Source organism: Vombatus ursinus, unplaced genomic scaffold (assembly GCF_900497805.2).
Source record: "Vombatus ursinus unplaced genomic scaffold, bare-nosed wombat genome assembly UNPS02014935.1, whole genome shotgun sequence".
Classification (NCBI taxonomy): Eukaryota; Metazoa; Chordata; class Mammalia; order Diprotodontia; family Vombatidae; genus Vombatus; species Vombatus ursinus.
The window spans coordinates 1,074,357-1,098,743 of NW_020954713.1; the positions used below are offsets into that span (position 1 = coordinate 1,074,357).

At 45.5% G+C, this 24,387-nt stretch overlaps 1 protein-coding gene across 4 annotated transcripts in view; it reads left to right on the forward strand.

Moving 5' to 3' along the window:
* Nucleotides 1-20,288, forward strand: part of LOC114029638 (ceramide synthase 4-like) — a 48,926-nt gene extending 28,638 nt beyond the window's left edge. The window contains exons 1-11 of one of the 4 annotated variants that reach the window (XM_027844192.1): nucleotides 1,773-1,876; nucleotides 3,640-3,851; nucleotides 7,089-7,206; nucleotides 8,062-8,180; nucleotides 8,411-8,468; nucleotides 10,322-10,372; nucleotides 11,734-11,826; nucleotides 12,414-12,542; nucleotides 18,259-18,365; nucleotides 18,705-18,861; nucleotides 19,455-20,288. In XM_027844192.1, coding sequence (XP_027699993.1) covers nucleotides 3,679-3,851; nucleotides 7,089-7,206; nucleotides 8,062-8,180; nucleotides 8,411-8,468; nucleotides 10,322-10,372; nucleotides 11,734-11,826; nucleotides 12,414-12,542; nucleotides 18,259-18,365; nucleotides 18,705-18,861; nucleotides 19,455-19,643 — 1,194 coding nt within the window. In that variant the 5' untranslated portion in view covers nucleotides 1,773-1,876; nucleotides 3,640-3,678 and the 3' untranslated portion in view covers nucleotides 19,644-20,288. Of the gene's footprint in view, nucleotides 1-1,772; nucleotides 1,877-1,930; nucleotides 2,061-3,639; nucleotides 3,852-7,088; nucleotides 7,207-8,061; nucleotides 8,181-8,410; nucleotides 8,469-10,321; nucleotides 10,373-11,733; nucleotides 11,827-12,413; nucleotides 12,543-18,258; nucleotides 18,366-18,704; nucleotides 18,862-19,454 lie in introns of those variants that run through there. The other 3 variants (XM_027844189.1, XM_027844193.1, XM_027844191.1) reach the window with 3 other exon arrangements.
* The last annotated feature ends 4,099 nt before the right edge of the window (nucleotides 20,289-24,387 follow it).

Below are 24,387 nucleotides of genomic sequence, written 5' to 3' on the forward strand. Positions count from 1 at the left end.
GGAGCTTTGACTCGGGAGGAGAAGATGGGGGAGGAGCACTTGAATCTTACTCTTCAAAAATTGACTAAGAGAGGGAATAATGTACACTCTCTTATCCTAAGTAGGAGGGGAAGGAGATAAGCGAAGGGAGGGTAGATTGAGGGAGATGATAGTCAGGAGCAGAACACTTTTGAGGATGGACAGGGTGGAAGGAGAGACAGAGTAGATTGAACAGGGAAAATAGAGTGGAGGGAAATAAACAGAAACCATAACTGACAAAAATTTTACATGAAGTTTCTCTGATAAAGGTCTCATTTCTCAAATATGTAGAGTCAAATTTGTAAGAATACAAGTTATTCCCCAATTGATAAATGGTCCAAGGATATGAACAGGAAGTTTTCAGATGAAGTAATCAAAGCTATCTATAGTCATGAAAAAATGCTCTAAATCACTATTGATCAGAGAAATGCAAATTAAATCAACTGAGGAACCAACCCACACCTATGATTGTCTAATGACAGAAAAGGGAAATACAAATGTTGGAGGGCATGTGGAAAAATTAAAACATTAATGCACTGTTGGTGAAGTTGTATACTGATTCATTCTAGAGAACAATTTGGAACTATGCTCAAAGGACTATAAAAGCATACATACTCTTTGACCCAGCAATCCCACTACTGGGTCAGTATCCTAAAGAGATAAAAAACAAAAAGGAAAAGGACCTCTATGTACACAAATGTTTATAGCAACTCTTTTTGTGGGGGCAAAGAATTGGAAGTTGAAGGGATGCCCATCAGTTGAGGAATGGCTGATTGGTACATGTGGTATATGATTTCGTTGGAATACTATTGTGCTGTAAGAAATGATGAGCAGGATGCTCTCAGAAACCTGGAAAGGCTTAGAAAATGAACTGATGCAGAGTTAAGTGAGCAGAACCAGGAGAACCTTGTACACAATAACAACAATATTGTACAATGATCCAAGATAATTTCAAAGGACTTGTGATGAAAAATGCTATTCATCTCCAGAAAAAGAACAGATAAGAGTGAATGCAGATTGAAGCACACTATTTTTTAACTGCTTTTCTTGGGTGGTTTGTTTTTTTTTTTTTTGCTTGTGTTTTCTTTCACAACATGACTAATATGAAAATAGGTTTTGCATGACTGCACATGTATAACCAAATTGCTTGCCTTCTCAAGGAGGAAGAGAGAGAATTTGGAACTCAAAATTTTGAAAAAAAAATGTTAAAATTTGTTTTTACATGTAATTGGGAAAAATAAGATATTTAATATCTCAAGAAGTTTGAAGAAAGCAGTTTTAGTTGAATGACGAGGTCTGAGATCAGACTACAGAGAAATTTGGAGGCACTTAGTGTTGAGGGCTTTGTCAAGGAGCTTACTCTCACTCTCTTGTCCCCCTGCCCCCCCATCTCATTCTCTCCCACGTGAAGTGAGCTGAGGTAGGTGGAGGGAGCCTAAGAAAATTGGAGGGTGTGAACGGGCCACAAAGACCCTCCCAATTTAATGGTCCGTGAGTGGATCCTGCAGATAAGGCTTTAGAATCCCACGCCCACCTCCACTTCACTAGGGAGAAAACTGAATTCTCATGGTGCCTAGCGGCCCAAAGACCTTAAACTGGGGCCTGGGGACTTCACATTTCTGAATTCCGGTGGCATCAGCCTATGGATGAGGCTTAGGGAAGGGCCGGGGGCTGGGAGGGGCGGAGCAAGGGGTGGGGCCAGGGAGGGCTGATAGGGGAGGGTTGGAGTGGCTGTTCTGAAGCCTAGCCCTCCCCACTGAGCCTCATTAGAGGAAGGATCGCCCATGTGAGTCTGGCCGACCTGATCTCTTGGAACGGTGAGGGTGCCTACTTTCTCCGACATCTCAACTGGAACCAGGTGATCCTTCCATTCCATTCTCTTAGGCAGATACTTATGTGTGAGGAAGGGCAGCATTAGCATTCACACTACTCCGGGATGAGGGCGTTAGAGAGGATTCTGTGGCCCGGGAGAGTTCAGGAAGACTTCCTAGAAGAGCTGGGCTTCACTGATATCCTGTGTAAGAATTGTTGAAAGCAGAGAGGTAAGTTAGGGGGCTGTAATAAGAACAGGTTAGTCTAGGGTAGGGGGTTGATTGGGGTACAACAGACAGGTCTTGGTTCCTGACTAAATGTGGGGGAAAGGGAGGCTGAGGACAGAACCCTGAACCTGGGCCTCTAGCTTGCTGTGTGTCCGTCCCTTCTCTGGGCCTCTGTTTATTTAGAAACAAGGTCAGGAATTTAGAGGTAGAAAGGAATTCAGAGGTCATCTAGTCCAACTCATTCATCTTACAGATGAGGAAACTGAGGCACAGAGAGGTTAAATGATTTGTCCAAAATCGCACAGGTAGTAAGAGTTGGAATTCAAACCCAGGTCCTCCATTTCTAAAGTCTGGGCCCAATTGAGTTTGATAGACCTTAAAACTCCTTTCAGGTCTAACAGACTGAGACCAGAAAGGCCCAGTGTGTTTAGGACAGGTCAAGGAAGGCTTCCTGAGCTGTGGAGGAGAGAAGGTAGTGAAAGCAAGGGGCACAGCTGGCTGTGGGCAGATGTCACGTTGTATTCTTCGTCTCTATCTCTGGTTGACTTTTTCAACACAACTCCATCCTCAGCACTTCCTCTGGCTCCCTCCAGGGAAGTCCAGGAAACCACCCCCCACTAGGCAGAGCCTGGTGTGTCTGAGGCTATCGCACCATCCCAGCACCTCTCCCTCCTTGATCCAAGGGCCTTTGCTCACTCTTGGCCTGGGCTGGGGAGTGTCAGTGAAGCCCTAAGCCCCTTCTCCTAGACAGCTGAGCTAATTTTAGCTTCTAGGCCACCAAAAGGATTATCCCTCATCTGGAAAACTTGGAGGGATCAGCCTGTTCTGAGGCCCACCTGTTGTCTTTCCAAAGGACCCTCTGCCTAGCAGAAATTGGGCCTCCTACTCAGGTTTGTAAGGGAAAAAACCAGTGATGGCACTGGCCTCCTGGACCAACCAGTCCCAGGAGCCAACCTGGAGCTATGGCTCTAAATGAATGTAATTGTACTCTGCAACCAATGTATGAGATTGAGCACCCTCGCACCAAAGTCCCACCTACCTTCTAAATTCCTTCCCAGCTCTTAACATTCTAGATTGTGATATTCTTTTTGACATTCTATCTTCCATGGGCTCTCCTATATCTGTTGTTTTAGAGTCTCTTTCCCTTTCAGGGAGCTGCCTTTCCCAACCCCTGCGATCTCCCCAATCAGTAATGGAATCACAACTGGGCCAAGCTAGGAGCTGGAAGGTGCTGGACAAAGTCTGGAACACCAGTGTCTCTGGTGCCAAGGGAGATTAGGCAACAGCCAATGTATTAGATGATGCCCATCACTCTGGTGGCCTAAAGGTGGCTAGTGACATCTGTCAGGGAGTCAGATTTGGGTACCAGACTCGCTTTGTGACCATGGACAAATTCCTTCCTCTCCTAGGGCCTCAATTTTGCCCTTTGTAAAATAAGGGGGTTGGACTTCCCTCAAGGTAAGGTCCCCGTTATCTATGACATTCTCCCTTTCCAAAATCAATGATCCTTGTATGTTGACTCTCAGTTTTTGATTAACCAACACATGCTCTCCTTTGCCAATGTTGTGTCTCCTCCCTCTAGGGATGTTTCCAGTAAAATTCTTGGCCTTTTGCCTCTAGGATGCTGACCAGCCTGTATGAGTGGTTTTGGAAGGATGAGTACTGGTTCCCTCCTGGATACTCATGGGCTGACACAGAGGATTCAGATGGGGTCACCTACCCTCACCCCAGGGACCTGCTGGCATCCATTCCCATAGCATTGGTCTTAATGGTCATCAGATTTGGCTTTGAGAGGTAAGTCAATTGTGGGTTTCCATCCCTGTTGGTCCTGGGACATGGGCACCTATGGGCAAAAAAAAAAAAATTCATATGTTGATAGCTGCCAATAACCATCATGGCATAACAACCAATTAGAGCCAATCTGATTTCGTAAATCATGTCTCTTCTTGGGCTAGTTACTTAGCCTCTGGAGGCTCAAGTTTCTCATCTGCCAAATGGGAATATTCTTTTTTTTTTTTTTTAATTTATTTATTTTAGTTTTCAACATTCACTTCCATAAGCTTTTGAGTTTTAATTTTTCTTCCCCTCCCTCCCCAAGATGGCACACAATCTGGTATAGGCTCTACATATACATTCCTATTAAACATATTTTCACATTAGTCATGGTCTAAAGAATTAGAACCAATAGGAGGACAAATGGGAGTAGTCTTACATGCTCTGCTGACCTTCGGTACTGAAGGGGGAAGGGTCATCCTTTTTATCCTGGTGGTTCCTACCCTCATCATAGCCTCTGACCAGGCCAAAAGAAGGCATTTTTAATAGAACCAAGATAATCATCTTTGAGCACCAAAAAAAGGGCAATTTGTCAGTTTTCCAGGCTCAATAAATCCCTCACATGAGCTAATAGCTCCATATACCTCCCCTCTTCAGGACTGCCAGCCACCAGGTATAGCTGTGATATACCACAGCAGAGGAATCAATGCATTCCAGGATAGGGAAGGCAAAGAAAACTTTTTTTAACCAGATCCTGTTTTCCCATTGACTTCCATTATAAAAATGGAGAAAGGTTTGCCACATAAACAAAGAGGCCCATGAATTTACAACTGATATAAGGAAAGAATGAATACTTTCCAAGAAAATGTTAATAATTGTCCACAAGGGGCTCTGTGTCATATTCAGGTCCTTCTCTGATGATTTATTGTAGCTTGGTAGTGATCCTTAGTTTTTATAGGCTATGTAAGTGTAGGGCAAGTTCTGGCTTGCCCCCTGAACTAGAAGGGCCTTTGGGCAACAGGCTGAGATACTGTCCAAAAACCAAAAGCCAAGAGAAGGTCAGAGGGGTTCATCACCAAAGAGTTGGCCCTCAGGAGATTTGTCTGTTGGGTCTTAGCAACCTGTTCAAAGCAAACCTGATCCTTACACAAGGATTGTGTCAATTGTTGTCTGTTGGTCACTGAGATGCACCTTCCCTAGTCCAGTCAAACATTTATTGAGTTGAATTTATTACAGAAAACTTAAGTCACAGAGGGATGTTGAAGGAATCTTTGGGCAGTTTTTGGGCACCTCATTGGATAGGGCAGGATTTGGAGTCAGGAAGACTATTCATCCCTCAGATAATTAATTATCAGATGTGTCTCTAAACAAGTCACTTAAACGCTGTGCCTCAGTGTCCCCTTCTATAAAATGAGAATGATAAATTTCACCTACCTCACAGGGTGGTTATGAAAATCAAGTGGATTAATATGTAAATCACGTTATAAACTTTAAAGCCCCATATAAATGCTAGCTATCATCATTACTGTTATTATCATTATTATTGCTCTTATTATTGATATTTATTTGGGAGAATGGGATGGACTAAAGTGACCTCTGAGATCTTTTCCACCCTACAAGAATTCGAGTCCCCATACCAAAGCAGTTTTAGATTGAAGCCAATTAAGATAATTCGTACCTATTTCTGTGGCTCTAGCTCATTGAATTAGGGCTGGAAGGAGCTGTAAAAAGCCATCGGGCCCAGCCAACTTCTTTTACACAGGATCATAGCTCTAAGGCTGGAAGAGACCTCAGAGACCATCAAGCTCAACCCCCTTAATTTGCAAATGGGGAAACTGAGGCCCAGTAGATGAAGAGACTTGCCCAAGGTAATGCAGGTAACAAGAAGTTGCATGTGATTTGATCCTTGGACCTTTGACTCAACACTTTTTTCCACTAGACTTGAGGTCCGTGAGCCCCCTTGGCAGTCTAGGGGAGCCTGTGACTCCCTTCTCAGAAAAATCTTTTTAAATGCATAAAATAAAATGATCAGATCGCAAAGGAAACCGGTTGTTTTTGTTTGTTTGTTTTAAGACAATAGGGTTTAGGTGACTTGCCCAGGGTCAGACAGATACTAAGTGTATGAGGTCAGATTCGAACTCATGTCCTCCTGACTTCAAGGCTGGTGTTCCAAAACCAGTTATATTGAAATAAAGATATATTTCATCCAAGTTCTCAGACTATCCTTGAGGGTCTGTGGACTCTAGGTTAAGGACCCTTGAACTAGACCGTGCTTGTCCAACCCCAATCATTTTACAGATGAGGAAACTAAGTCCTAGAAAGATGAAATGACTTCCCTCAAAGTCATATTGTCAATAAGTAGCCGAGCTAAGATTCCAACCTAATCCCCTCTGGCTCTCAGCCATATAGGCTGTTTCCCATGTACCATGCCTTTTGACAGAAGGACTCACAAATCATTTCTTCTCCTAGCAATTCCATGAGATGGGGGTATATAAACCACGTGGAATATTATTGGACCACAAAAATTAAGTGGGGTGGATCTTACTTCCTTACTCTCCTCCATGTACATGAGGTTCCAGTTAAACTGGACAACACCTTTGCACACTCCCACATCTACCCACAACTTGGAATATCCTCCTCTCTTTAATTGCCTGTTAAATTCATTTCCAATCCTTACAGACCAACTCTAATGCCTCCTCCTCCTCCAGGAAGCCTTCCCCAACTTGACCCCCAATGTTGGTAATAACTTTCCCTCTTGGAAGGTTCCCTTTCTTTTCACTGCTTTGATGCACTTACTATGTGATATTGCATATTATACATAGCTGTGTTGGTATTTTATCCCTCTACTGGACTGTGGGCTCTGAAGTATATATCTCTGCACTGAGCATAGGGCTTTACACACAATAGCCACTTAATAAATGCTTGCTGAAATTGAGAGGAGGAGAATGTTTGCTCTTTGGCTGTGGCCTCGCATCTCAGGGGGCTCTTGTGATCAGGAACCCATTTGCAGGGCTGCTCCTTTCCCCTTCCGAACATCCCAGAGTTCTGCTTAGATTTATCTCCCTATAATTGCCCCTGCCCCTTTCTCCCCTGTTCACAAAGCCCCATCACATCCCCCCATGCTCCACCTCCTGCAGGCTGTATGAGTAAGCTGGGGCAGGTCAACTGGTGGGCAGGATCTGGCAAAAAGAGCTCCCAGAAGACCAGAGATGGGGACAAGGGTACTTGGTACTCACATGCTCCTGTCTCTTCTCTTAGGGTCATTGCAATGCCCCTGAGCAGGGCTTTGGGTATTCGTGATCGTCTCAGGGTCAAGGCTGCCCCCAACCCCATCCTGGAGTCCTTTTTCCGGACCCATGATAAGGATCCAAAAGAGGTGAGCAGGTCTGAGGATTGGATGCTGTTAAGGAATCTTGGGTGCCTAAACTCTTCCCTGTGGGAAATCTCTGCTGTTCATCAGTCCATTGGAGGGGTTAAGTAAGTGCCCAGTATGGACTCAGCCTCAGGTTGATCTAAGTACCAAAATCTACCAGTCTCCAACATCAGAGAGGACTAGAAGTCCAGAAAACTTGTTGTAATCCCTTTTCTTTTCTTTTCTTTTCTTTTTTTTTTTTTGGCTAGGCAGTGGAGTTAAGTGACTTACCCAGGGTCACTCAGCTAGTAAGTGTTATATGTCTGAGGCTGGATTTGAACTTGGGGCCAGTGCTCTGTAATCCCATTTCTTCCACTAATTGCCTGGATGATTTTGAACAAGTCAATTCAACTCTCTGGGCCTCAGTTTTCTCATCTGTAAAACTAGGGAGTAGAAAAAAGTTAGACCTGAAAATCTCTGAGGATCCTCTCAGCTCTGAAAGCCCCTATTCTAAAGTTCTCAAGGAGGTTTCTTTTAGGGGAGATTTCCCCAGCACATGGCCCTGCCCCAACTTCCACCTCCTTCCTTCCTGGGTGTGACTTGGTCAATGCTTTATTATGGGGACTTGCCCTCCCTGGCAAGGGAGGAAGCAGATGCATTAACTCTGACCCCAAAGACCAGCCCCTGGACCCTCAAGCCCTGTGGTGTAGTCCTCACCAGGATCTGAGGTTCCAAGTTCCTGGAGGCAGAGTGGCAACTTAATGAGGAGGGCAGTGGCCTGAGTGAGCTTGAGGGAGGGGACATCTTCCCCGCTATCACTGGGAGCTTAGGTCTTCCCTTTTCTCCTCCTATCCCCTTTCCCTGTCCTTCTGTCCCCAGGCTCAGCTGAGTCACCTGGCCAGCCAATGCGGCCTCTCTGTGAGGCAGGCCCAACGCTGGTTTCGGCGCCGGAGAAACCAGGAGCGACCGTTACTGAGCAAGAAATTCTGTGAATCCTGGTGAGCTCAGGAGGGCCTTGGGGAGTGCTGCCCATTAAAGGGAACCAGGCCAAGGTGTGGGTTGGGGGTACATGCCTAATTAGGAAACCGGGAGGGGAGGGTCCTATTTTTTTAGTCTGTTTTACCTTTCCCTCGAAATATAGCCCTTTCTATCCATCCTCTCCTTCATCTCTCCTACCCCTGGACTGGGGCTCCCCAAACTTAGTCCATATTCTGTTCTGTATTTTCAGTTGGAGATTTTTATTTTACTTCTCTTCTTTCTCTGGAGGCTTCCTCGTGCTGTACAATGTGAGTATGTCCTCTCTCATCCTCACCACAGATTCCTCTGTCCCCCTCTTTTTCTCATCCCTTCCTCCACTTCTGTTCTCCTCTTCCTTTCACCTTCTGGACCTTTTCTGTGCTGTCATCCTCTCCAACTCCATCCTTTTTATCCCTCCCCCTCACACTATTATGACCTCTTCCATCCCTCTCCTTTGACCGCTCATCTTCTCCATCCATCCCTTGCTTCTTTGTTCCCTCCTGTTGGCATATTCTTCATCCCTCTTCTTGCTAGTCTTCCCCATTTTTTCTGCTCCACCATCCTCTACATCTGCATATTCTTCATTTCCCTTTATTTTTCTTTTCATTTTCTCTTTCTCTCTTATCCCCTCCATTCCCATCCTGTCTCTCCCCACCTTTTCAACCTTTTTATGACCCCATACTCTTTGTTCCTCTCCTTCCATCCTCTTATACTTTCTTATCAATTCTGTCCTCATTTTCATCCTTCTCCCTGATCCTCCATTCCATTCCATTCTATCCCCCTCTGTCCTTTTTCTCCATCTCCTCCTGTCTCCATCACCTCTATCATGTCCTCCTCCAACCTTAGCAATTACACTGTTGCCCCTTCCCATCTCATGGTTCACGATTCTCCCACCCCGTACTCCTCCTCCAAGTCTCTGAGAGTCAGGGAGATGCCAGCCTGGCCGCAGCCTCTCTGGGAGGCCTGTAGCATGACTGGCCAGCATGATCAAAAAGGATTGGAAACCCAAATAGGGACCCATACACAGGATTGAACCAAGTATGATGGGAAACAAGGCCATACTGGGAATAGAAAGAGGTAGAGAGACAGGCAGAATGATCGGGTGGTCAATTTATGTGCCAGTCACTGGGCAATACAAATATAAACAAAAAGACAGCTCTTGCCCTCAAGAAGCTTATGTTGTAATGGGAGAAGACATACAAAAAGGAAGCTAAAAATCAGGCTAGGGAATGAAGGTTGGGGGTGGGAAGGGAGGGAGTTGTTGAAGTCCAGAGAGTCAGAAACATAGCTAGGAGGTGAATAAAGATTGCCCAGCCATCATGTGTTGCCAGAGCCAACAGATGGCCCAAAGTCAGTCAACAAACAATCGTTGTGCTTACCATGCACCTGGCACTGTACTAAGAGCTGAGATTCAAAAAAAGGCAAAACTAGTTCTTCCCTCAAGGAGCTACCATTCTAATGGAGACTACGTGCAAATAACTATATATAAACCAGACATATACAGGGTAAATTGAAGGTATCTCAGATAGAAGGCACTGGGATGTTAGCTGAGATCTGAAGGAAATTAGGAGGCAGAGATGAAGAGGGAGAGGATTCCAGACATGGGGGAGAGCCAGTGAAGATGCACTGACTTGGAAGATGGAGTGTCTTGTTCAAAGAACAGCAGGGAAGCCAGCATCACTGGATCATAGAGTATTTGGAGGGAAGTAAAGGTAGAGAAAATGTAGGACTCGAAAAATAGGAAGGGGCCAGGTTTTGGAAGGCTTTCCAGAGATTTTATACTTGATCCTGGAGGTAATAGGAAGCCATTGGAATTTTGACATGGTGAGACCTTCACTTTAGGAGGGAGGGGGAGTATGATAGCAGGAGGCAGGCATCTAACCTCCTCTCAGATCAGGTTTTGCCCAGGTTTAACTCTGACCTTCTTACAGCGTGAGATAATGAAGAAGGGGGAGGCCAAGATAATTGCAAAACATGCTGTTAAGTGGGGTTGAGATCATTTCTGTTGAGTGCTTGGAGTTCCCTGGGGGCAGCCCCAGAATTACAGGTCAAAGCTATTACCTATAGGAGCTGGTGATGCTGAGGGCGGTTTCCTGAAACTCATCCTTTATTTATTTTCCAGGAAACATGGTTGTGGGAGCCCAAGACCTGCTGGGATAGATACCCCTTCCAGGTAAGCATCCCAAGAATAAGGATGGGTGACTGAGATGCCCAGTCAAACAGGCCTTGGAGCTAAACAGATTTCCACAAAGAATCTTAGAATCTCAAAGTTGGAAAAGATCTCGGAGGCCATTTAATCCAATCCATACCTGAACCAGAATCCCCGAAATACAGGAGGAATCCATTACCTCCTATGGCCCTCCCATTCCACTTTAGGACATCTCTGATTGTTAGGAAGTCTTTCCCAGCAACAAGTCAAAATCTGCCCTAAATCCTATAGCTTTAACCCATTGTTTTTTCAACTTCTTCGCTCTGGGGGCCAAGGGGACCACGTCTAATACCTTCTGCATATGAAAACCCTTCAAAAACCTAACTACAGTTATCACAATATCCAAATAGGTCCCACTGACCCCTCTTCCCTTTCATCTCTTCTCCTTACTAAGCATCTTCAGTCCCTTGAACAGATCCTTATATGACAGGATTTCAAGGCCCTCTGCCATATTGATTACCCTCCTGGACTCCTTTTACTTCATCCCTCTGCTGAAAATGTGGCATTCAGAACTGAACATGATATTCTAAATGGGGCCTAGAGCACAGCACAGTGGCGCTATCACTTGACTAGTCCCAAAAACTAAGCCTCTCTATGCACCATAATAGAATAGCAGCTTTCTTGACTATTAACTCATCTTGGGCTTCCAGTCCAGTAAAGACCCTAGATCTCTTTCAGGTGATTTGCTATGTAGCCACCCCATCCCTACTTAACTGTGGAGTTGATTTTTTGAACCTATGTTAGAGTTTACATTATCTCCATTACATTTGGTCAAACGTTCTAACCTGTCAGAAACTTTTTGAATCCTGACTCATTCGGTGCTTGTCAAGCAAGTTTATCAGCGTACAATCTGTGGCTTTATCAAAATTAGTGATTTTTTTAAAATAAAATTTCAATGGCAATAGAGCAAAGCATAGATCTTTAGGGTATCCCATTGGAGACCTCTTTACAAGTTGAACTAGTAATGGTTAGTCTTTGAGCCCAACTATTCAACCAGTCATGAATCTTCCTAACTGTATTGTTATCTAGCTTACATTTTGTCTCTTTCCACAAGAATTAAATGAGGGATTTATTGATAAATGCTTGGTTAGAATCTGGGCACACCCTATCTGTGGCATTCCCCAATTTTCCAGTCTTGTAACCCTTTCATTAAAGGAAATTAGTGTGTCATGATGTGACGTAGGTGGGGACAGGTCTCTGGTGACCTCTGTGCCTTCTGCAGAGAAGGTACCACATAGCATCCCTAGCCCCATGAAACAGTTCTGTCTTTTCTAGTTCTATATCCAGTCCACTCCATCTAACCACATTATTTCTTTGACCTTCAGCCACTACAGCCTGCCATGTACTGGTGGTACCTCCTTGAACTTGGCTTCTACCTCTCTTTGCTGCTGACTCTACCCTTTGATGTTAAGAGAAAGGTGAGTCTGGGGCTGGCCTGCACAACACACGGCCCACCAAAGGATTTTGGGTGGCCTTTGAAAAATGTAGAGGATGTAAAACAAACCTAGGGGGGAGCCCAGGTAGAGGGGAAAGTCCCCATTCCTTTAGTCTGATGGAGGGGCCAACTCTTCATACCTTGGGAAAGTATCAAGTTTGGCTTTGGCTCTAAAGAGGCCGGGCACAAGGACTTGGCCCATGGAAGCAGGTCTGGTCAGCCAAAGCTCAGCATGCTCTGCCAGAGACTGGGCAAGAGATTCCTGGAACTTGGGTGCCAATTTTAGTGCCTCCCCTCTGGAGTTCAGGGAAACCTAGCCTGTCAGCCTCTCACCAAATCTACACTTTGCCTTGTCTCCAACTCTCTCCCAATGTCTCCTCTCTTCCTCTGGGCCTCCTCTTCCTACCTGTCTTCTCTGGGCCTCATCTGGAGTGTATCTGATGACCCTTGGCAGACCCGGACTTCTTCACTGTGGCTACTCCTTGGCACCTGAATAGGAGGGTCTGACCCTAGGTATAGACTTGGCCAGTCTCAGTGGTCCTGGTGTGATGGCTGCCTTCCTCTTCCCAGGACTTAAAGGAGCAGGTCATCCACCACCTTGTCACGATCATCTTGATTGGATTCTCTTATTCTGCCAATCTCCTGCGCATTGGTACCTTGGTGTTACTGCTGCATGACATATCTGACATTTTCATGGAGGTGAGTGAACAAGACATCAATTTCCTGTCTGATCTTCCAGGCCCTCCGCCAAGCATCTGAGAGTACATGACTTAAAGAAAGAGCTACAGGCAGGGGTGTGTTAGAGCCAGTTCAAACCAGCACATAAGAGCTAATTATTAAATTTTCAGGGTGAGCATTTATATCTCAGAAATTGGCAGACACTACAGGTCAGTGCTTGATTTATTATTCCATTGATTGTCTGGATCTAAGAAAGTGATGGAAAAATTTTTAATAATGTAGATTAAACTTAAGTATGTTGTATGTACTTTTCTCCCCACCAGAGAACTAGTTTTTAAACATTTACCAGCACACCCCTAGCTGTAGAAAAATAAGGTCTCTCTCTCTCTCTCACTCTCTCTCTCTCTCTCCGCCCTGGAACTCATCAACCCTGGTAAGGTCAGAGCCTCCAGTCTAAGAAGCAACAGGAACGTTCAGGGAGTACTGGCTTCAGAGATCTTTCCTCTACCATTTTACCAACTGTGTGACCTTGGGCAACTCACCCAACTCCCTTCATTCTCTCTTTCTTTCTTCTTTCTTTTTTTTAAGTGAGGCAATTGGGATTAAGTGACTTGCCCAAGGTCACACAGCTAGCAGTATCAAGTGTGTGAGGCCAGATTTGAACTCGGGTCCTCCTGACTCCAAGGCTGGAGCTCTATCCACTGTGCCACCTAGCTGCCCCTTCATTCTCTGTTTCTTCATTGGGAATTCTAGTACCAGGGAGGTTATTGGTCCCACTGTACTCTGCCCTGGTCAAAACACACCAGGAGCTTATATTCAGTTCATTGGTAAATCAGATCATCTATTGTCAAGGATGATAAAGGGATGCTAGATCATGCCTTTTGAATGTTGATTGAAGGAACTGGGAGTCTTTAATTCAAGTGTCTGAAAGGCCATTGTGTGGAAGAAAGATTGGATTTGTGCGTGGCTCTCAGGGGCAGAACTGGGAGCATTGAGGGGACAGATTTGAGGTCAGGACAATACAGTACATGTACTGTTCCATACTCCCAGTCCTCCACCACCGCCCAGAAGGAAGGGAGGTCCACTCATCTCTTCTCTTAGCTATTTATTACACAGTGTTCAGTTTTGGTTTTCTGTTCTTTCCATTAATATTGTAGTCTTGGTATAGGTTTTTTTTTTTCCTGGCTCTGTGTATCAGTTGATGTAAGTATTGCTATTTCTCTGGATTTTTCATATTGATCATTTATTATGGCACAGTAATGGGGGCCTTCACAGTCATGTACTACAATTTATTTAGTCATTCCCCAATCAATGAGAATATATCTTGTTTGGACTTCTTTGCTCCCACCAAAAAAAAAAATCTTATTATAAATATTTTAGTGTATGTGAGACTTTTCTTTCTATCCTTTCTGCCTATGAGATAGTTGCCTAGCAGTGGGATCATAGATTTCAAGCTGAAAAGAACCTTAGGGGTCACTTAGTCAAACCCCCTTATTTTACAAATGAGGAAACTAAGGTGCACAGAGGTAATTTTCCCAAAGTCACATAGGTAGTAGAGAGAGAGCAAGATGGCAGGGTAAAGATTTGAGCCCAGGTCATCTGACCCCAAGGCCATTGCTTTATCCACCATTCCACACTGATTCTCTGGGTCAGTGAGTAGATATTTTATTCATTTGGGGGGGGGGTAGGGGGGCAGTGAGGCAATTGGGGCTAAGTGACTTGCCCAGAGTCACACAGCTAGTGAGTGTTAAGTGTCTGAGGCCGGATTTGAACTCAGGTCCTCCTGACCCCAAAGCTGGTGCTCTATCCACTGCGCCACCTAGCTGCCCCCTCATTTTTTTTTTACAATAACCCTAAATTGCTTTCCTAAATAGTTGAACCAGTTCATAGTTCCACTAAAAGTATGCCTATTTTCCTGAAGCTCTTCCAACACTTACTGTTTACTATCTTTTGTCATCCTCGACTATTTGATGGATGTTAAGGTTAAACCTGATTTGAATTTTTCTTCTTTTTTTTATGGAGGAAGAGGCTTATCCAGTTTATTTTGTATACATATATGTGTATATACATATATGTGCGTGTATATGTACATACATACATACGTACAGGAAAGTTAATGTAGGGTAGAATGGGAAGGAAAACAAGAGCAGCAGTCCCCATTCTGCCTGAGTCCTCTAAAATTTATGTTACACAACCTCAACTAGGTCTTCACTGCTGCAAGGCAATTCTACCATACCTCCCCATATCACCTCACTATCTCACTCACTGCAGTGGCTATTGAATTTTTCTTCTTAGTTATTTGGGATAATCTTTCATATAGTTGATAATAGTTTGCATTTCTTCTGAGAACAGTTTATTCATAGTCATTTACCACTTATTCATTAAGGAATAGCTTTTTATCTTAAGTATTTGTATTAATTCCCAATACTTCTTAGATATTAGAGATATTTGATGCAAAGATTTTTTTTCCAATCAAAAACTTCCCTTCTTATCCTACTTGCATTGATTTTTGTTAGTGTAAAAGCTTTGTACAAATCTATTTTTATCTTTTATGATTACTTCTGTCTCTTGTTTGCTTAAGAATCTCCTAACCATAGCTATGAAGGGTACTCAATCTGGTTCTCTTCTCATTTTTTATAGTGTGACCTTTACTCAAGTTATATAACCATGTTGAGTATATTGGGTAAATGGTATAGGATAGTTGGCCCAAATCTAATTCCTGCCATACTGCTTTCCATTTTTCTGAGCAGTTATTGTCAAATTAGAGTTCTTCCATAAGTAATTTGGGTTTATCCAGCCACTGGGTAATTGTGTTTAGTCATTTCTGATTCTCAGCTAATCTGTTTCACTGATCTTTTTTCTGTTTTTTAATCAGTATTAAGTAGCTTTCATGATTACTCTTTATAGTATAATTTGAGGTCTAGAAATGTATTGCCCCCATTGTTCCCACTCTTCCCTATTATTTTCCTTGAGATTCTAGACTTTTTGTCTTTCTAAAATAAATCTGTTTTTATTGTGGCTAGTTCCATAAAGTAGTAGATTGATATAGTACTAAATCTGTAAATTAGCTTAGTACCAAATGAGATATTTCCAAAATGCTTAGCACAGTGCTTGGTACACAGTAGGCACTTAATAAATGCGTGTTCCTTTGTTCTTCCCCTATTGTCAGTTTTATTACATTGGTGCAGCTGGTTTCGATGTTTTTAAGAGCCTGTCTAGTTGTAATATTCTGCAATTCTTCAGTATGCAATGAAGTTTTGTCAGGTAGTAGGGGGAGGAACAAGGTGTATGAATCTGGACACTTGGGCCTTTGCTCCTGTCTCTCTCTAGCCTGCTGCCTCTGGACCAGAGCAGGTGCCCTGTGCACTGCCACTTCCCCTCACACTTAAAGGAGCAGCAGGTTCACAATCTCCCCTCACCCTCTCACCCTCCCACCCCCACCATATTCAGCCGACTACCAGGTCGTATCGATGTTCTTCTAGCTGTTTCCAAAGCCATTAGGTGACATGGTAGATGGCACACTGGACCTCGAGTCAAAAGGACCCGAGTTCAAATCCAACTCACATACTTACTAGCTGTGTGATCCTGAACAAATCACTTTACCTCTACCTGCCTCAGATTTCTCATCTGTAAAATAGGGATTATAAACAGCACTTACCTCCCAGGGTGGTTGTTAGGCTCAAATAAGATAATATTTATAAAGTGCTGAGTGCTGTGCCTGGCAAATAATAGGTGCTTAATAAATAAATGTTCCTTGTTTCTTCCCACTCATATAGCTACCACTCTAATTCAGGACTCATTGCTTCTAGCCTGGACTAAGGACTATCACAGTAGCCTCCTGATTGGTCATTATGATGGTGGTGATGATGGTTGTTCAATCGTTTCAGTCATGACCTATTCTTAGTGATCTCATTTGGGATTTTCTTGACAGAGATACTGAAGTGGTTCACCATTTCCTTCTCCAGCTCATTTTACAGATGAGGAAACTGAGGCAAACCAGGTTAGGTGACTTGCCCAGGGGGGTCTCACAGCTAGTAAGTGTCTGAGGCCAGGTTTGAACTCAGAAAGAGTTCAAGGCCTGGCCCTGTCTCCATTGCACCACCTAGCTGCCCTGATTGGTCTCGCTGCCTTCAAATCTCTCCCTACTCCAATCCATTCTCCACCTTGTGTAATATTCCTAAAATAGTCTGACCATTTCACTTACCTACTCCGAAAGCTTCAATGCCTTCCCATCACTTCTCAGATTAGACTCTTCGTTACAGCTCCTCTGTTCAGGCCTACCTCTCCAGGTTGATCCCATACCTCCTCCCTTTCACGTATTCTCCAATCCAGCCAAACAGGCCTTTTCACTGTTCCTCACACACGGTGATCTCTCTCTCATCTCCTTGCTTTTACATAGGCCATCTCCCGTGCTTAGAACACTTTCCCTCTTATTTCCACCTCTTAGAATATTGAGTTTTCTTGAATGTTTAACTCAAGGCTGCCTCCCAACTGCTACTTAAATATAATTTTTATGTACCTATATGTGTACCTGTTATCTTCCCTAGAGCAGATAAGCTCTGAGGGAAGATACTATTTCTTCCTTTCTTTCTTTCTTTTTTTTTTTGGTCTTTATATTCCCCAGAACAATATTTGACATATAGTTGGTACTAATAAAAGCTTAATGAATAATTGAACAGAGGGTAAGTCTGAAAGAAGGGAGAACAGGGCAGGTATTAACTCAGGGAAACCTGCAGAGGTTCCATAAAAGTAGGAGAGGTAGCTTAGTAAATCTGCAGAAGACAAATTGCAGGGTACAATTCCAACAGACTAGATGATGGTCGGGGTCCCTCAAAATCTTTTTTTTTTTTTTTAGGCAATTGGCAATTAGGCAGTTTTTTAGGCAATAAGTGACTTGTCCAGGGTCACACAGCTACTAAGTGTCAAATGTTTGGTCTGAGGCCGGATTTGAACTCAGGTCCTCCTGACTTCAGGGCCGGGGCTCTATCCACTGTGCCACCTAGCTGCCCTGGTCCCTCAAAATCTTAACCAGCATGTAGTTATCCTGTCAAGTTTCCAAGTACAAGATAGGGGAGGTGTAATTAGGCTCTGAAAATCCCCGGGGGCTTTTGGTGGATGGCAAGCTCGGTATGAATCAGCAGTGGGATGTGGAGGCCCCAGCAGGGGGCCCAGGAGAGGGCAATGAGATGTTGGGCTGCATTTGGAAGAGCCCAGTGTCCAGAATGAGAGAGGTAACAGCCTCTCTGGGCTCTGCCTTGGTCAGACCACATACTGAGCGTTGTGTACGGTGATGGGAAGAGACAAGATTGAGGCCTGCATCTTAGGAACAAAAGAATTGGAGTGGTGGACCAGAATGCCAGATGGACCGTGGCAAATGTGCATCGAATGAAGGAATTAGAAGACTTGATAAAAAGTGGTTACTTGTTCAGGATTGCCTAAGAAACCAGACCTTGGAACAACGAGGGAAAGTTTCAGAGAGGCAGTTGGAGGCTGGGTATAAAGAAAATCTTCCTAAGGATAAGAGTTATCTGAAAGTAAAATGCATGGGCTGTCCCCAGTAGTAAGTTTTCATGATCTGAGGGCGTCAAGCAGATCCAGGATGACCACTTGTCAAGTTCTGAAGGGGATTCCTGGTCCAGTATGGGTTGGACTAGATACCCTCAGAGGCCCCTCCCAAATCTTAATATTAGATGGTTCTAAAATTCTCTCTCTCTTTCTCTCTTCCCTCCCCTCCCAGGCCTGTAAAATGTTTAATTATGCACAGCGGAGGCTTATCTGTGACACACTCTTCGTCATCTTTGCCCTGGTGTTCATCGTTAGCCGGCTCATTCTCTTCCCAACCAAGTGAGCCTGGTCTCAAGAGATGGGGTGGTGTGGGCATAGGGGGACTTAATATGTGATCCATGGGAGAGCCCTGGGGCCCCAAACCCTCCTCATTTAGGACCTTCTGCTGCCCAGAGCTGTCCCTCCAAAGAGAAGTGTGGCTCCTGCCTAATAATAGTACAGAGCAGGGCCCTGGCCAGACCAGAAGAGTCCAGGGGTCTTTCAGGATGCTCTTCCCCTGCATCTTGGGACTTCTATTCCATCCTCTCTCGTTGTCTAGAGACCAAGCCCTCACCAAGCGTTGGACAGGTCTCTTGGAGCTCGGCCCCACAGTGACCCAAGTTCCTCTCTCTCCTGCAGAATCCTCTACACTACCTACTATGATTCCATGATCAAATTCCAGCCCTTCTTTGGATATTATTTCTTCAATACCCTCCTCATGGTCCTTCAGGTTCTCCATGTCTTCTGGTCCGGCCTCATCCTCCGTATGGTCTACAAGTTTGTTTTAGCTGGCAGGGTATGTACAGATCTGGAACTGGGCTGTATCCCTGGCCTTGGCCCCTGATGCTCAAGTACCTAGAGAGCCTCCTGTCCTAGGCCCATTTCAGACAGAGCAGGGGCAAGTGAACAGGAAGCCTGGGAACTGAACTCAGGGAAGTCTGGGTGGTGGAAAAGGTAGAGACTCGGGCCCGGCATCCTAGTGCCAGTAGGCACCCAGGTGGTCCAGGCAAGGTGTCTCATCCTGAGCCCTTGACAATCTCCCCCTTTTGTCTCTCCCTACATCTCTCTTCTCATCTCTTTCCTTGCATGTTTTTCCCCCATTTCTCTGCTTGTCTCTCCCGGTTCTTTTCTCCATCTCTGCCTGTCTCTTTTGTTCCCCTTGTCTCCACTCTTCCCTTCTTTCTTGATCTGTTCTCCTTTCCCCATCGCTGTCTGTCTCTTTTCATTCCTCCACCTCTCTCCCCCCCTTTCCCCCCCCTTCCTTCCCTCCCTCTCTCTCTCTCTCTCTCTCTCTTTCTCTCTCCCTCTCTCCCTCTTCCCCTCCACCCCCCTCCCTCCCTCCCTGTCTCTCATCCCTCTCGGTGCTTCCTCTTGGCCTCTGGTTTTCAGATGCAGAATGACATAAGGAGTGACTTGGAAGAACAGAACACAAGTGATGAGCATTCTGAGGCACCCCGACAGAAGAATGGGAGGCTCCAGCCCAGTGACAAAACAGACACTTGTAACCTCCCCCGGGCCAGGGGCGCTCGGGGGACTGGGTCCAGCAAGCTGGCCAATGGGCACGTCCTAGCAACATAGCCGGGTCTGGCTCACATTCGTCAGATGGCCTGGATGACTGGTCTGCAGACTGTCTGAGGATTCGGTTGTCATGAGAAATCTCCCAGAATCTGATGCAGCATGGACTCCATAGGCCTGGACTAGGACCCTTTCCTTGTTTATCCATCTCATCTCTGTCCCCACCTCTGCTGGACCTGAGGGAGGAGGAAGAAAGATAGAATCTCTGCTGAAGATTTGGGGGTGGGCTTAATGATCTTTCTCCTCAACAGCCTTTATCCTGAGCCAGTGTCCCTGGACTGGCTGCTAAGGCCTTAGAAAGCCAGAGTGATGGGGGATACTAGGGAAAGGCTCTGTTTCTGCTATGCAGGTACCCCTGAGGAGAGAGCTGAGGGACCCCTCCACCCCCCACCCCCCCCACCCCCAGAGCTGCCCTACATCCCCACGGAGGCTAAGGAGGAGCGGGCTTCTTTCTGAGCCAATGAAAGGGACCTGGGCTTGTAGGCCTGGGGCTGGATTGGGCTGACCAGCCTCAGACTTCTCTCCCCATCCCAGCCTGAAGCCTTACCTCTGCAAGCCTGTTCAGGATAGGGATGGGAGTGTGCATTCTGGGTTTCCCCAGGCCCAGAGAGGGAACAATAAAGCTTGAATGGAGTAGTTTTCACTGTCTCTGAGAGCCCAGCCTCTTTCATTTACTGCTCACTCTTCCAGAGCCTTCCTTTATGATGGTACTAATCATAGAGTCCTAAAATGTCAAAACTGGAGGGGACCTCAGAGGGCCTCTGTGTGAAACCCTCCTTCAGCAGCAACATCTCCATCAGTGTGTGATCATTCAGTTTTTGCTTGGATACCTGCCACAATGGGGAGCTCACTGCCTATGGAGACAGCCCATTCTTTTTGTAGAGCAGCTCTTATTGCTAAGAATTTAAAAGATCTTTCCTCTATCAAACCCAGATATCCCTCACCCCTTTGAGTCCTCCTACCAAGGCTGCCCACCCCCAATTTCACCCCCAACCATGGGATAGCATTGGAGTCAGGGAGAGAAACTGTTTGGTGGACTTCAGTTTGGGACAATTTGACCCCAAGACAAAGCAGACAATGGTGTCTAGGTATACCAGGGAGGTTCCCCCTCCAACTTTCCTTTGTGCCCCCCCCCATGCAGACCGCTTAAACATCCAAAATTAAAAATTGGATATGTAGAATGAAAACATGACAAAATCTCCCCCTCATTAGTGATTCCCTTACCTCTCAGCTCCGTGGCCTAAAGTAGGAGCACTGTTAAGTAGGAAGTGAGTCTCTGACATGGAATTAGGAATGAGAGTGGGAAATGAACTCCAGGTTGGGGTAAGGAGCTGGAAAGATATCCCCTGGTAGTCTAAGCCCCACTAGCTCATAGGGCCATAAACATTTGGCTCAGAAAAGGGATCTTAGATTTCATCTAGTCCAACCCTCTCATTTTACAGGTGGGGAAAATGAGGCAGGGAAAGAAGAGACTCATCCCATGTCACATACTGGTAAACACTCAAGACAGTATTCAAACTCAAGTCTTCTAACTCCTGATGCAGTATACTTTATAATATACCACACTCCACATCGCCTCTCCCTCATCTCCTTTCTTCTGTCTCCATGACTGGAGCTACTGGCTACCCCCACTCATTTCCTGTCCTTCCTGGTCTCTGCTAAACAGGAAAGAAGGGCTTCCCAGCTGGTCTCTACTCAAAGAAGACACAGAAGGGAAAGAGTTTGGCTCCCAATCTTCACATCTTTTGCTCAAGAACCAATAGGGAGAGACTGATGTGGGTGTCTTAACGGTGCATGTTTGTGTAAAGGAATGAATCCAGATCCAGCCATGTTTCAGATCAAGCAAACTGGCCTTGGGCACTTGTGGGTGGTCAGACCCAGAGTGGGGTGGGAGGGTCTCCCGATGGAGAAAGCAGAGGGCATGTAATAGAGCATGGGGACCCAGAAAGGGAGAAGTGACCTACTTAACTGTACCTGTAAAGACTTATCTCCTGCCTCTCAAAGAGGAGTCAGGAGACCTGGATTTGAATATCGGCTGTAACAGTGAGGTACCAGCTTAGCCAGCTAGAATCCCCAACCTAGTACTCCCAGGGTTAGGGAAGCCTGGGGAGCCTTCTTCCAGGGCTGTCCCTCAAACAAACAGGCCAGAGTAACAGCATAAAGCTGAGTCTCGGAGATGGGCTGGGGGACAATCCTAGCTTCCACATCTGATCTTGAAATGGTCCTTCCTCCAGCCCCACTTGCCTCCCTGTAATTCCCTCTACCTCTTTGGACAGCCTGCCTCCCACAAGCTGCCCTTTCCTCCCCTGCCAGGACTGACAGCTCCCTTCATTCCTACATAACACCATTAGGGACTAAAGCTTCCATCTTCATTCTTTTTCATATATTTGTGAATCCCATGGAAATGGCCAGTCCAGAGTGGCAGCTTGATAAAGCTTGAAATTCAAAAGAAGTATTTGAGCCCTCTTTCCTTAAAGTGATCGCTACCTCAGATTCAACCCTCCACAAGCCTTGGGCGAGATAAGAAACTGAGATGGAGGAAAGGATGAGGTTCCAGGCACTAGCTAGAGGGGCATCCATGACAGAGAGGATATGTTCCCACAAAGCTGCACACATGCGGAGTCCTGAACTGTTTGTCCTTCTTTCTCCGCCATCAGCCCAATTTACCCCGGACACATCTTTAGCCGGAGTGATTGCTCCATTGGCTCCGTCCCACAGATGGAAGCAGTCTCAAAAATTAAGCAGTGGGCTGGGAGCTCCAGTTAGCCCTGAGATATGCTGTCCTACCCCCAACTTTGCTTCCATCTAATCTATTTTGTCCATATTTACATATATTGTCTCCCCGGTAAAACGTGAGCTCCTTGAGAGCAGGGACTATCTTGCTTTTCTTTTTATTGACCACCCTAGTATAGTGCCTGGCACATAGTATTCACTTAATAAGTGTTTGTGGACATTTATGAACATCAGAGAGCTGCCTGGAAAGGAGTTCCTACAGATGTGACCCCTATCCCAAAGCTAGAGCTGAGAGAGACAAGCTACCACTGCAGAGGCTTGTTGATTGGTCTCCCTGCCTCAAATACGCCCAGTGCAGTCCATCTTCTACTCAGCTGTCAGTCATCTTCCTGAAGAGCTGGCCATGTCACGGCCCTACTCAATAAATTCCAGTGGCTCCCTATTACCTCCAGGATCAAATAGAAAATCCTGTTTGGCTTCATAACTTGGCCCCTCCTTACCCTTCCATTCCTCTTCTATCTGACTTCTCCATAACATTGGCCTCCTTGTGCTCACACAGGGTGCTCCATCTCCTTTTCACCAGCTGTCCCCCATTCCTAGAATGCTTTTCCTCCTCACCTCTGCTTCCTGGCTTCCCTAGCCTTTTCCCTCTGAGATCGCCTCCCATTTTTCTTGTATATACGTTGTATTACATAGCCATTTGCATGTTATCTCTCCTATTAGAATGTGACCTCTCAGAGGGCAGGGATATTGTTTTTTCTTTGCCTTTCTTTGTACCCCTAGTGCTTAGCACAGTGCCTAGCACACAGTTAGCACTTCATAAATGTGCGATGGTGATGGTGATAATGGTGGTGGTGGTGGTGGTGGTGTAGGAGTTTCCCAGCTTGGGTTCCATGAGAACCCAGGGAAAATCTCACCCACCATATAGTTAGTAATAATCTCTAAGATAGAGGATACCTCTTTCAAGACAGAATTAATCTGGCTCTTCTTCTTGTTGCCAGTAAAATGAAGAATAAAATGTAGTCTAAGGGTCTCATTGATACAACCCCATAGCTCAGTTTCTTTGTCGTTGGAGCTTTCTTTATCTGGGGAGATGCTTTCCCAAAACTCACAGAACTCATGTTCTTTCTTCTTCACAATTATGATGGTAATGATGATCTCAGGGCCAGGCCCTCCCACAGGAGATTTCATGAAGTGGGGAAAGCACAGAATTTGGAGTCAAATGACCCAGGTTTGAATCCTGGCCCTGCTTATTATTATTAGATAATTATTGTTAGGGCGACATTGGCCTCTTATCTCCATGGCCCTCTCCTGCTCTAAATCCCATGACTCTATGAAGTTGAAGGCATTCTTATTCAGGAGGGAGTTGTCCTAAATGACCTCTAAGGTTCCTTCCAGCTTTGAGGTTCTATGATCCTAGAAAGGTTGCTCCTCAGAGGTCTTCAGAACCTTCTGCCTCCAAAGTAGTGTCTTCTAGGAGCCCACATGGGAGCGACCCTCCCTTATTCAATGGCTGTTCCCTGGGAGTCCTCAGAAAGCAGCCGGTGTCAAGCTGAGAAGATGAATGACCAGTACGCTCTAGGGACGTGAGCCTTCTATATGCTGGAAGGGACCTTGGAGTCCAACCACCTCATTTTATACAGAAACAGGTCCATGCCCATGCAGCCAATCTAGTGAAGCCAAGGTCAGAAGATAGACTAGGACTCCTTACTTCTACTCTAGAGTTCTATCAGGCCCAGGTGCTAGTTGGCTCTCACCTGATCCTTGCCATGGAAAGGAACCCACATCCCAGTTGTGGCTCTGAGGGCAGCCCTGGCTCCTCCATCTCTCCCTGTCCCAAAGTCAGTTCCAGGACCTTAAGGACATTCTCAGGGCTTGCCTGCCTAGTGAGTACAGGGACGCAATGGGGGCGACCCAGAGCTCCAACCCTAGGTTGGGGATAGGGTCCAGGCAAGTCTGATTCCCACTCCCAGCATCATTTCAGGGTCTATGGGCAACCACTGTCGCCCTGATT